Source organism: Rattus rattus, chromosome 2 (genome assembly GCF_011064425.1).
Source record: "Rattus rattus isolate New Zealand chromosome 2, Rrattus_CSIRO_v1, whole genome shotgun sequence".
Classification (NCBI taxonomy): domain Eukaryota; kingdom Metazoa; phylum Chordata; class Mammalia; order Rodentia; family Muridae; genus Rattus; species Rattus rattus.
In genome coordinates, this window is record NC_046155.1 from 174104104 (window position 1) to 174118013 (window position 13910).

The 13910-nt window shown below is 42.4% G+C and overlaps 1 protein-coding gene across 1 annotated transcript; it reads right to left on the minus strand.

The window, feature by feature from the left end:
- Positions 1-1232: 1232 nt before the first annotated feature.
- Positions 1233-2129, minus strand: LOC116892629 (vomeronasal type-1 receptor 1-like). Its single transcript, XM_032894448.1, has one exon. It carries the CDS (start codon positions 2127-2129, stop codon positions 1233-1235), a length of 897 nt encoding a protein of 298 aa, XP_032750339.1.
- Positions 2130-13910: the final 11781 nt, after the last annotated feature.

The following is a 13910-nucleotide window of genomic DNA, read 5'->3' on the forward strand; positions in this document are numbered from 1 at the left end:
CACAAGAAGATATGAAACGGGGCAGACTTATTAGAATGGTTCAGGGGACAGGATGTAGATCTCTCCTGAGAGACACAGCCAGAATACAGCAAATACATAGGCGAATGCCAGCAGCAAACCACTGAACTGAGAACGGGACCCCCGTTGAAGGAATCAGAGAAAGGACTGGAAGAACTTGAAGGGGCTCAAGACCCCATATGAACAACAATGCCAACCAACCAGAGCTTCCAGGGACTAAGCCACTACCCAAAGTCTATACATGAACTGATCCTGGGTTCCAACCTCATAGGTAGCAATGAATATCCTAGTAAGATCACCAGTGGAAGGGGAAGCCCTTGGTCCTGCTAAGACTGAACCCCCAGTGGACGTGATTGTTGGGGGGGAGGGCGGTAATGGGGGGAGGATGGGAAGGGGAACACCCATAGAGAAGGGGAGGGGGAGGGGTTAGGGGTATGTTGGCCCAGAAACTGGGAAAGGGAATAACAACCGAAATGTAAATAAGAAATACTCAAGTTAATAAAGAGGAAAAAAAAAAAAGAATGGTTCAGGGAAGAAAGAAAATAATGAGAAAAGAAAATGGAGGTGAAACATGACTGAAATTTGTTATTTATTTATTTGGTTTTATGAAACAGAGTCTCGTTATTATGTAGCCCTGGAACTCCTGCTATAGACCAGGCTGGCATCAAACTTACAGACATATGCCTACCTCTGCCTCCTGAGTACTGGGATTAAAGGCATGTATCACCACATAAAGACTGAAATTTATTAGGTTAACACATTCCTTAAATAATTAAAAAAATATTTTGTTCTGGTTGTCTGAAACAGGGTTTCTCTGTATAGGCCTGGCTGTCCTGAAACTTGATCTGTAGACCAAGCTGGCCTGGAACTCAGAGATCCACCTGCCTCTGCCTCCTGAGTGCTGGGACTAAAGGTGTGCACCACCACTTTCTGGCTTCAAACAATAAGAATTTGTAAAAACATTAATATACATTAAGAACTTAAAAGGCAGTAAACTATTATTCCTCCAAGCATCATAAGTTTAAAATTCCTAGTGTTTTCCCTCCTGTGTTTGTTTAAGAGTGTCTCTCCTTGACAGGTCCTCAAGGTACTCCACAGCAAGCAAGATGAAATGGTGGGTTCTTGTGACAAGACAGTAGAGGGAGGAGGAGGACTTGTGAGAGGTGACAGATGTTCATCCATGGATGAGCGATCAGGCCAGACACTCCCAGAAACTAAAAGCAGGGGCTTGGAGTTCTGGGATTCTGGAAAATCAGTACCAAGGGACTCAGGGAGGGGAAACAGGTGGCAAAAAACTTCAGGGAGTGTTGCAGCCACAGGTAGGAGCTAAATGATTTTATGCTGTAAAATATGTAGATTGAATTTAGGAAGTAAAAGGGGATGAAGCCAGCCACCAAGAGTAGGATGCTGTGAGTGGCCCTCATCTCTGGGGAGGTCCTGTAGGTGAGGCTGCAACTTCGAACATGTTGGACCCTCTGGTGGTGTCTGTGCAGGAGACATACCATGTGAGTGCTGGCTGCCACCATAAGTGTCATCAGCAGAGCACCCAGAATGGCTAACGGAATTGCACACAATCCAGACACAGCGACCACATACTGGCAAGCAATGCCATCCCCCATTGAGGAATTACTAATGATATCCCCAAAGACTTTTATCTCGATGGGAGAGATGGTGCTGATGACCAGATTGAAACTCCAGCAGAAGAAGCAGGAGCAGCCAACATGCCTATAAACCCAGCGTCTGAGCCCTGTCCACACTCCATGCCTGGGGCTGACTGTGACTGCCTGAAAACAGCTCAGCAAGCTGGTGCTGCAGAGCAAAAGTTCTCGAGACACCCTGTGGAAGTAAAAGAAGACTTGACAGCCAGATCCTTCCAGAACATGCACCAGTCCCAAATCTTCCATCACCTGCTGTGCCCCCTTGGAGAGAAGAACCAAGGAATTGGCCAGAGCCAAGTTGGACAAAATGAGCTCTGTAGGCTTCGGCCTGTGCCCTGTGAGAAGGATGAAGCTATGCATGAAGAGCAAGTAAGTGTTTGCCAGAAGGCCTGTGCCCATCTGCAACAGGATAACAACCTTCAAGACCATATCATCAACAGTTATTTGTACCATGTTTGTGAAGGTTTATATGGTCAAGGTTGTGCCCTGGAAGAGAAAAACATTGATATTACTGTGCATAGGTTACGACTACCCAGTGAATCTAAGCATCTTATTAACTCATTTTTATGTGTATTTTAGATGTAGGGGAGTCACACGTGTGTACACATATGTGTGTGGCTGCCCCACAAGACTAAGAAGGCTAGGGGTCAACATTAGGTGGCTTCCTCTCACTGAACCTGGAGCTCACTGACTGACAAACTAACTGGCAAACAATTCTGAGCACCATTCTGTCTTTGCATCCCAGGTACTTGCTATCTCATCTGGCTTTTTATATGGGTCTGGAAGACTCTAATCTGCATCCTCGTGCTTGCAATACAAGCTCTTGGTCAACTTAGCCATCCTCCCAGCTCAAAGACTTCCTTTCTTCAAAGATTAAACTGCTACATATACATAGATGGCCTAGGTCCAGTCTAGGCATGCTCTTTGGTTGGTAGTTCAGTCTCTGTGAACCCACATGGGCCTAGGTAGGCTGCCTACACATATGTAGCAGATGTGAGGCTTGATCTTCAAGTGGCTCTCCCCAACAGTTACAATGGGGGATGTCTCTGACTCAGACTCTGTTGCCTGCCTTTGGGTCCCTTTCCCTTTGGACCCCTTTCCCTTAGATAGGCTGCCTTGTCTGACCTCAGTGGGAGAGGATGCACTTAGTCCTGGTGAGACTTGATGTGCCAGGATCCCTTGGTACCAGGGTGGGAGGGGGACAAGGAGGATGGAGGGATGGGAGGGGTGGGAGTGGGGAGTGGGACACTCCACCTCTCTGAGGAGAAGGGGAGGGGGGAATGGGAGAAGGAGGACAGGAGGGTGGGAGGATGGGACTGGGAGGGGCTGCAATCAGGATGTAAATAAGTAAGATGAGTAAATAAATAAGATGAAACTGAAGTGCTAAAAGTTTACCTAAATTGGTAGAGTGCTTGATGGCTTGTGTCAAACTCCTGAATTTTATCACCAGCACCTCGTAAACCAGACACAACAGCAATCCCAGCACTCAGGAGATGGATATGGAAGGACCCAGAGTTAAGTCATTGGGAGGACATGGCATGAGGCCTTGTCTCAATTAATAAATAGAAATAATGTAAATAAATAGAAGCTGAGTAGGTGGAGGTGGAGCGCTGGTTCAGTGGTTAGGAGCACTGGCTCCTCTTACAGAACTGACCACCAGCATGAACATGTAGGCACACAGCTACCTCTAACTCCAGCTCTGAAAGATCCTATGCCTCTGGCCTCCAAGCACTGAACTCTCATGCACATATCCACACAAGTACACATAACTATTTTTTAGTTTTTGTCTTAATCAAACTGAAAGTCGCTGAGAAGTTTTCTGGCACTTGAACTCCGATTTTGTAGGACTGGGGATATGGCTCAATGGTACAAAGCTTGCCTGGCATCCATGATGTAATTCAGTTGTTATGCCCAGTCCCACAAACAAATTCTAGTTTTGTATTAGTTTTTTTATTACCATCATAATTGCTACATGACTGCTGAAATGTATTATCCTTGCTTTCAACCTGGTTCAACAGAAGTTACATCTGCCTAGGCCTGTAATCTCAACACCGAGAAGCAACAGCGAGAGAACTGTCAGAGGTATGAGGGCAGGTTGGACTAAACAGTAAGTTCCAACTTAGTCTAGGCTGTATGAGAATTTGCTTTCTTTAAAAAAATAATTAAGTCAGACAATAACTTGATTGTTATTATATATTATATACTACTACATTTATATCCATTATATATTGTATATATTATATTTCTATTTTTTATATATTGAATTGTCTCGTACATTATTGGCACTGTACCATGGAGTTAACCCCCAGTCTCCCCAATGCATGTGATGGCTATGCAGAGACACCATCTATGCTCAGTTTAAAGACTTTCACTAGCAGACTAGAAGACTTTAATGAGAAAGAGCAAGTTCCCGTTGTTATAGGATCCTAAAAAGGGAGTTGTTTCTTTCAGACTTCCTGGAACTATGGACCTTCAACCCAGACTACATGCCGTGATAGATCAGGGTGTGCTAGCCATTTCTACAAGCAGACTGGGAACCACAGATCTTGTTTCATTCTCAAAATGGAGGGAGCGTCATCTATATACACTGAGGACACAGGACAAAGGCTTCCATGGAACCTTGTAGAAAGGAAACGTTGAGCTCCTCCTTTCCAACACCCACATGCCACGTAAGTGCCTTCAGTTCCAAGGGACAGCATGCAAGAAAGTAGAAACAGAGTTTTGAAAAATGTGTAGGGGCTGTAGATAAAGCTCACCAGTTAACAGCAATGGCTGCTCTTCCAGAGATCCTGAGTTCAACTCCCAGCAACCACATGGTGGCTCACAACCATGGGATCCGATGCCCTCTTCTGGTGGGTCAGAAGATAGCAACAGTGTACTCACATAAATTTAATCTTTAAAAGAAAGAAAGAAAAAGAAGCACGTATAAACATCCAAAGATCAGGGAGAACACTCACCAAAGACACTGCTTTCTGAGACACTGTTGGTTCAAGAAGTCAACAGAGAACCTGGTGCAATATCCACAGCCAAGTCTAACAACTTTGACCAGCAGAGCCCACATGGTGGTGGGGAAGAACTGACTTCCACATGTTGTCCTCTGATCTCCGCCTGCACACCATGTCACACCCACACCCGTATATCCAAACACAAACATACATACTAAGTAAGTGAAAACTAATTTTTTCCAATTTTTTTGAGTCAGGGTCTTACCATGTAACTTTGGCTGGTCTGAAACTCGATATGTAGACCAAGCTGGCTTCTAAATCACAGAGATTCGGATGTCTGCCTCTGCCTCCTGAGAGCTGGAACTAAAGTCCTGCATAACTACATTTGACTAGTAAACAATAGATTCTATTTTATTTTTTTATTTTTTTATTTTTCATGACAGGGTTTCTCTATGTAGCTCTGGCTATCCTAGAATTCACTCTGTAGATCAAGCTGGCCTCAAATTCAGAGATCTGTCTGCCTCTGCCTCCTGAGTGCTGGGATTAAAGGGTGTGCCATCACTGCTGGACATGACAGAAATTTTTTTAAAAAAACTTAATCAACGGAAGCTGGACATGATGTTACATACCTGCAATGCCCACCTTCAGTAGGGTGAAATTGAAGGATCAAAAGTTCAAGGCCAGGCTGGTCTACATAGTGGGTTGCAAGCCAATCAGGCTACATAGTAAAACTCTGTCTCAAAACAAACAAACAAACAAACAAAAAGACATAGAACATACATGCATTGTCTCTGTATACATTTAAATGTTGTTATTTTTTAATAGAATATAAGACCTCAAGCATCAAAGAACAGACATAGAACAGAATACTTAGAAGGAGAAGATGAACTCGTGATGAGGATATGATACTGAAGTTGGGTAGTGGAGGCCCATGCCTTTAATCCCAATACTTGGGAGGCAGAGGCAGGCAGATTTCTGAGTTTCAGGCCAGCCTGGTCTACAGGAGGAGAGGCAAGAAATTAGAGGAGTGGGGAGGGTGGGGAGAGAAGGAGGGAGGGAAAAAAGAGAAAGAGAGGCTCTGTTAGAAGTTAGGAGTTATATCATCTATCCTAAATACTGAAAAACAGAAACATCTCTGTTGAGACCAAGCTGGGATGGGAGGCTACTCTTCCTTCACTAAGATGACAGATCCTGAGACTTATGAAAGGGTTTGCATTCAGAATGACAGCCCTTCACATACACCTGCTGGATCAGGCAGATACCTGCAAATCACTCTAAGATAACCCATTTCTCAAGCTTCAACCCCACCATTCTCTTCCCATCCTCACGTCTCCATATGATCCCTCAGCCTAGCCACCTTTCGGCAACCTATTGGTACCAGCTCCAGGCAGAGGCTAAGTCTAAAGCTAAGGGGACAAAACCTGGCTCTGAGCAGTATTCACAAGCTAGAGTTTATGAATCTTCACCTGCACCCTTGCCTGTAGACTTGAACCCCAGGAAGCCTCACAGGTTCACCTCCACAGCTGTGGACACAGGCGGCGAAGCCAGATCCAGAGTGCACAGCAGTTGTCTGAGGCCACTGAAATGGGAACTGGACTCCAGAGTAAAACCCTCAGGTGGCTGCCAGTATGTCACCTGCAAAGACAGTGACATTGTCTGTAAGGGGAGTCTAGGGCACTTCCAGAAGAGAAGGCACTCAGGCGCCAGGTGCAAGGGCCTAATAGTAGCTAGTAATAATTAAGAGGCCTCGTGAACAGTTAGAAAAAAATACTTCTGAGCTCCCAGGAGCTACACACCAGAGTGAGAGGTGGTAGTGTGCTATATAGGTTAGGGGTGTTCTATAATAGTGTCCCCAAAGTGGGCTCACAGTCTACTTCAATGGAACTGTCTTTCAGTAAGTTCATGGTCACCCATAGGTTGTCTCAGAGGGGAAGTATCAGGAGCTGCCAGCAGAAACAGGTGCAGTCTGCCTTTCCATCCATGTGCGTTCCTGCAGGGCCTCTCCACAGAACACAGCTGGGCTTTGAAACACTGTAGGCCCTCCCACCAGGAGTATAAGACACAGCCTAGACTACATCCATCCACCCTCACTCTCCCCTGAGACTCCTTCTCAGTTGCTCATTTGCATTTAAGATTGATATATTTCTCTGAATTTGAAGTACCTAATCTGGAAGTGTCTTCTCAGAGAAGCTGAGGACCTTGTGAAGATGTTCTCCAAACCCATTCCCTAAATGACCTTATGGTTTTAAGTTTCCTTGGAAGATGCAAACAACTGTCTCTCAACCTCCTCCCTGGATAGGCACCAATGACATCCCAAAATACAATTTCATCCAAATCCAATTTGGGTTTTCTTACACAGTACAGGCAAGGAGTTAATTATAAGAGTGTGGTGCCTACTTCAGGTTTGAAAGCCTACTCAACTCTTCAATCGCTCATCTTGAAAACTCACCAGTCCCTGAGCCTGAAAACTCACCAATCTCTGAGCTCAAAAATTTCATCAATCCCTGGGCTTGACTTGAAATCTCACAAATCCCCACCATGGAAATCCCCCGCAAAAAAAAACATATATAAGCCTGCCTCCCACTCAGATCTCTGCTGCTTCTAAGCCAAGCACAGGCAGCTACTCTCTTGGGTCTTTCCCAATAAGTCTCTTGTGTGAGGTTTGTTGTGCAATGTGATTTTGTGGTATTCCTTTGCTCCGGACTGCTAGGATGCCTTTCCCCTCAGAGCTGTAACACTTGCAGTAGGAAAACCCTTTATCCCTCCACCCCAACGCCCAGCAAAGCTGTAGTAACACTTGTGATGGGGAAACCTTCCCCCGCAGAGCTGCAACATTTACATGTGGAAGACAGTTATATCACCTCCAAGTCGTTCCCATCGTGTATAACAACCTCATGGAAGCTGCATCATGGAGTCCTTTCAGCTTGCAATGGTTAACATTACATTTAAAATTTAGAATTACAATGCTTGAGAGACCAAAAATCAAATAATGTCTCTGTTGAGGCCTGCTCCTTTAACATAACTGTAGCTGTTTTTGTATTCAGACTCCACGTTACTCACAAGGTGAAATTAAGCTCATAGTTACTTTAACTAACACTGAAGAATGTTACTAATAAGACCAAAAGTTAGGGTTGGATCACTTGTACCCTGTTATCTCAATGTTCACCACCTGTCCACCATCCCTTACCTCACTCAGGACCAATGAGCTTAAAGGCTGGCTGATGATACTTTGTCTAGTTAGCCAAAAACGTTGTACCACTTCAGTGCTTGCCTTAAAACTTTTGAACCTGGTTTTTCACAAAAAAAAAAAAGTCTGCCCTGAGGACAGACTAGTACCATAATTAGGTTTTGGACCTGGACATCTAGCACTATGGTGTACAGTCAATAAACTACTTTTTTAAAGATTTATTTATTTTATGTATGTGAGTACACTGTTGCTGTCTTCAGACACACCAGATGAGGACATCAAATCCCATTACAGATGATTGACCCTAACAGTCTCTAACATATAAGCCTGTAGCTTGTATAGGCTGTACCCTAGCAGCCCACCTTTCTTCTCCTGACATTGAAGACTATTCTGAAATTGATTGATCTTGTAAAATTTGCTGTTCTAGCAAAATAATAGGTCATAACACCAACTGCTATTTCTACTTTTGTAATCAAACTTGATTACTCTGCTCAATGAGTAGGCCAACTGCAAGATATATATATATAGATATAGATATAGAGATATAGATATAGATATAGATATATGAATGACAGATTCATACCCTGCCTACACATAGAATACGTATAATCATGGATTTTGACTTTGTAAGTCTTGGACTGATATGACTAAATGCTGCATCTTGGGAGCACTCTCAGTTGCAGTTCTGATGCTATGAGTATCTGGCACCAGTATTGAATAAAGCCTCTTAGGGGTTGGTCTGGTACTACTGGTATTCAAATGCTAAATTCTGTACCCCAAGATCTGGCTGCCCCAAGACAAGTGAATTTCTATGCATTCTAGCTTTTGTTGTGCAAACCTTGCTCCCTGATTTAAAACTATTGATTAAATAAAAATGGCTATAGCCAATTACTGGGGAGATCAAGTGGAGTTTGAGTTACCAGACTGAGGGACCACGAGGAGAAAGAGAGGAGAAGGAAGAAAGAAAATGAAGGGCACAGGTGATCTCTCCATTACATATGACAGGCCAGGAACACCATGCAAGAGACATTGACCCTGAGGTAGTTCTTTATTGGACCAATAGAAAATGATAGAGAGCAATGATCTACATAATACTGAGTCAAGAGATGCTTCATGCACAGTGCACAAAAACATCCCCCAACAAAGAACACACACTGTTCTTGTAGAGGACCCAGAGGACCCAGTATATGATACACAGACATATATGTGGGCAATGTGAAAGTAGTAACACATTAACAAATATTTTTTTATTATTTTTAAAGTGGTGTGTGTCTGTGTGTGTGTGTGTGTGTGTGTCTGTGTGTCTGTGTGTGTGTGTGTGTGTGTGTCTCCAAGACTGACATTACAGATGGTTGTGAGCCAACATATGGGTGCTGGGAATCAAAGCCAGAAGAGTAGTTTAAGTGGGCTATGCCTTCTTTTTTTTTATTTATTTTTTTTTTTTTTTTTTTCTTTTTTTTTTTTTTTTTTGGTTTTTTTTTTCGGGGCTGGGGATCAAACCCAGGGCCTTGTGCTTCCTAGGCAAGCGCTCTACCACTGAGCTAAATCCCCAACCCCTTCTTTTTCTTTATTAACTTGAATATTTCTTATTTACATTTCAATTGTTATTCCCTTTCCCGGTTTCCGGGCCAACATCCCCCTAACCCCTGCCCCTCCCCTTCTATACAGTTGTTCCCCTCCCCATCATCACCCCATTACCGCCCTCCCCTCAACAATCACGTTCACTGGGGGTTCAGTCTTGGCAGGACCAAGGGCTTTCCCTTCTACTGGTGATCTTACTAGGCTATTCATTGCTACCTATGAGGTTGGAGCCCAGGGTCAGTCCATGTATTGTCTTTGGGTAGTGGCTTAGTCCCTGGAAGCTCTTGTTGCTTGGCATTGTTGTTCATATGAGGTCTCGAGCCCCTTCAAGCTCTTCCAGTTCTTTCTCTGATTCCTTCAACGGGGATCCCATTGTCAGTTCAGTGGTTTCCTGCTGGCATTCACTTATGTATTTGCTCTATTCTGCCTGTGTCTCTCAGGAGAGATCTACATCTGGTTCCTGTCGGCCTGCACTTCTTTGCTTCATCCATCTTGTCTAATTGGGTGGCTGTATATGTATGGGCCACATGTGGGGCAGACTCTGAATGGGTGTTTCTTCTGTCTCTGTTTTAATCTTTGCCTCCCTATTCCCTCCCAAGGGTATTCTTGTTCCCCTTTTAAAGAAGGAGTGAAGCATTCGCATTTTGATTATCCTTCTTGAGTTTCATGTGTTCTGTGCATCGAGGGTAATTCAAGCATTTGGGCTAATAGCCACTTATCAATGAGTGCATACCATGTGTGTTTTTCTGTGATTGGGTTACCTCACTCAGGATGATATTTTCCACTTCCATCCATTTGCCTATGAATTTCATAAAGTCGTTGGTTTTTTTTTGTTTTGTTTTGTTTTCTTTTGTTTTGTTTTTTTTGTTGTTGTTGTTGTTGTTGTTCTTTTTTTCGGAGCTGGGGACCGAACCCAGGGCCTTGCGCTTCCTAGGCAAGCGCTCTACCACTGAGCTAAATCCCCAACCCCAAGTCGTTGTTTTTGATAGCTAAGTAATATTCCATTGTGTAGATGTCCCACATTTTCTGTATCCATTCCTCTGTTGAAGGGCATCTGGGTTCTTTCCAGCTTCTGGCTATTATAAATAAGGCTGCTATGAACATAGTGGAGCATGTGTCTTTGTTATATGTTGGGGCATCTTTTGGGTATATGCCCAAGAGAGGTATAGCTGGGTCCTCAGGTAGTTCAATGTCAAATTATCTGAGGAACCTCCAGATTGATTTCCAGAATGGTTGTACCAGTATACAATCCCACCAACAATGAAGGAGTGTTCCTCTTTCTCCACATCCTCGCCAGCATTTGCTGTCACCTATTTTTGATCTTAGCCATTCTCACTGGTGTGAGGTGAAATCTCAGGGTTGTTTTGATTTGAATTTCCCTTATGACTAAAGATGTTAAACATTTCTTTAGGTGTTTCTCAGCCATTCGACACTCCTCAGCTGTGAATTCTTTGTTTAGCTCTCAACCCCATTTTTTAATAGGGTTATTTGTCTCCCTGCAGTCTAACTTCTTGAGTTCTTTGTATATTTTGGATATAAGGCCTCTATCTGTTGTAGGATTGGTAAAGATCTTTTCCCAAATCTGTTGGTTGCCGTTTTGTCCTAACCACAGTGTCCTTCACCTTACAGAAGCTTTGCAGTGTTACGAGATCCCATTTGTCGATTCTTGATCTTAGAGCATAAGCCATTGGTGTTTTGTTCAGGAAATTATCTCCAGTGCCCATGTGTTCAAGATGCTTCCTCACTTTTTCTTCTATTAGTTTGAGTGTATCTGGTTTGATGTGGAGGTCCTTGATCCACTTGGACTTAAGCTTTGTACAGGGTGATAAGCATGGATTGATCTGCATTCTTCTACATGTTGACCTCCAGTAGAACCAGCACCATTTGCTGAAAATGCTATCTTTTTTACATTGGATGGTTTTGGCTCCTTTGTGAAAAATCAAGCGAGCATAGGTGTGTGGGTTCATTTCTGGGTCTTCAATTCTATTCCACTGGTCTATCTGTCTGTCTCTGTACTAATACCATGCAGTTTTTATCACTATTGCTCTGTAATACTGCTTGAGTTCAGGGATAGTGATTCCCCGGGAAGTCCTTTTATTGTTGAGAATAGTTTTAGCTATCCTGTGTTTTTTGTTATTCCAGATGAATATGCAAATTGTTCTGTCAAACTCTTTGAAGAATTGAATTGCTATTTTGATGGGGATTGCATTGAATCTGTAGATCGCTTTTGTGTAGAGGAAGGCTACTGATTTATTTGAGTTAATTTTATACCCAGCCACTTTGCTGAAGTTGTTTATCAGCTTTAGTAGTTCTCTGGTGGAACTTTTCAGATCACTTAAATATACTATCATATCATCTGCAAATAGTGATATTTTGACTTCTTCTTTTCCGATCTGTATCCCCTTGACCTCCTTTTGTTGTCTGATTGCTCTGGCTAGAACTTCAAGAACTATATTGAATAAGTAGGGAGAGAGTGGGCAGCCTTGTCTAGTCCCTGATTTTAGTGGGATTGCTTCAAGTTTCTCTCCATTTAGTTTAATGTTAGCCACTGGTTTGCTGTATATGGCTTTTACTATGTTTAGGTACAGGTCTTGAATTCCTATTCTTTCCAGGACATTTATCATGAAGGGGTGTTGAATTTTGTCAAATGCTTTCTCAGCATCTAATGAAATGATCATGTGGTTTTGCTCTTTCAGTTTGTTTATATAATGGATCACGTTGATGGTTTTCCATATATTAAACCATCCCTGCATGCCTGGGATGAAGCCTACTTGATCATGGTGGATGATTGTTTTGATGTTCTCTTGGATTCGGTTTCCCAGAATTTTATTGAGTATTTTTGTGTCGATATTCATAAGGGAAATTGGTCTGAAGTTCTCTTTCTTTGTTGGGTCTTCGTGTGGTTTAGGTATAAGAGTAATTGTGGCTTCATAGAAGGAATTCGGTAGTGCTCCATCTGTTTCAATTTTGTGGAATAGTTTGGATAGTATTGGTATGAGGTCTTCTATGAAGGTCTGATAGAATTCTGCACTGAACCGGTGTTGACCTGGGCTCTTTTTGGTTGGGAGACCTTTAATGACTGCTTCTATTTCTTTAGGAGTTATGGGGTTGTTTAAATGGTTTATCTGTTCCTGATTTAACTTCGATACCTGGTATGTGTCTAGGAAATTGTCCATTTCCTGCAGATTTTCAAGTTTTGTTGAATATACACTTTTTGTAGTAGGACCTGATGATTTTTTGAATTTCCTCTGATTCTGTAGTTATGTCTCCCTTTTCATTTCTGATTTTGTTAATTTGGACACACTCTCTGTGTCCTCTCATAAGTCTGGCTAAGGGTTTATCTATCTTGTTGATTTTCTCAAAGAACCAACTTGTGATTCTGTTGATTCTTTCTATGGTCCTTTTTGTTTCTACTTGGTTGGTTTCGGCTCTGAGTTTGATTATTTCCTGCCTTCTACTCCTCCTATGTGTATTTGCTTCTTTTTGTTCTAGAGCTTTTAGGTGTGCTGTCAAGTTGCTGATATATGCTCTCTCCTGTTTCTTTCTGCAGGCACTGAGAGCTATGAGTTTTCCTCTTAGCACAGCTTTCATTGTGTCCCATAAGTTTGGGTATGTTGTACCTTCATTTTCATTAAATTCTAAGAAGTCTTTAATTTCTTTCTTTATTTCTTTCTTGACCAGGTTATCATTGAGTAGAGCATTGTTCAACTTCCATGTATATGTGGGCGTTCTTCCCTTATTGTTATTGAAGACCAGCTTTAGGCCGTGGTGGTCTGATAGGACGCATGGGATTATTTCTATCTTTCTGTATCTGTTGAAGCCTGTTTTATGATCAACTATATGGTCAATTTTGGAGAAAGTACCATGAGGTGGTGAGAAGAATGTATATCCTTTTGTTTTAGGATAGAATGTTCTATAAATATCTGTTAAGTCCACTTGGTTCATGACTTCTCTTAGTCTGTCTATGTCTCTGTTTAATTTCTGTTTCCATGATCTGTCCATTGATGAGAGTGGGGTATTGAAATCTCCTACTATGATTGTGTGAGGTACAATGTGTGTTTTGGGCTTTAGTAAGGTTTCTTTTATGTATGTAGGTGCCCTTGTATTTGGAGCATAGATATTTAGGATTGAGAGTTCATCTTGGTGGATTTTTCCTTTGATGAATATGAAGTGTCCTTCCTTATCATTTTTGATGACTTTTAGTTGAAAATCGATTTTATTCAATATTAGAATGGCTACTCCAGCTTGCTTCTTCCGACCATTTGCTTGGAAAGTTGTTTTCCAGCCTTTCACTCTGAGGTAGTGTCTGTCTTTGTCTCTGAGGTGTGTTTCCTGTAGGCAGCAGAATGCAGGGTCCTCACTGCTTGTCCAGTTTGTTAATCTATGTCTTTTTATTGGGGAGTTGAAACCATTGATGTTGAGAGATATTAAGGAATAGTGATTATTGCTTCCTGTTATATTCATATTTGGATGTGAGATTATGTTGTGTGCTTTTCTTCTCTTTGTTTTGTTGCCAAGACG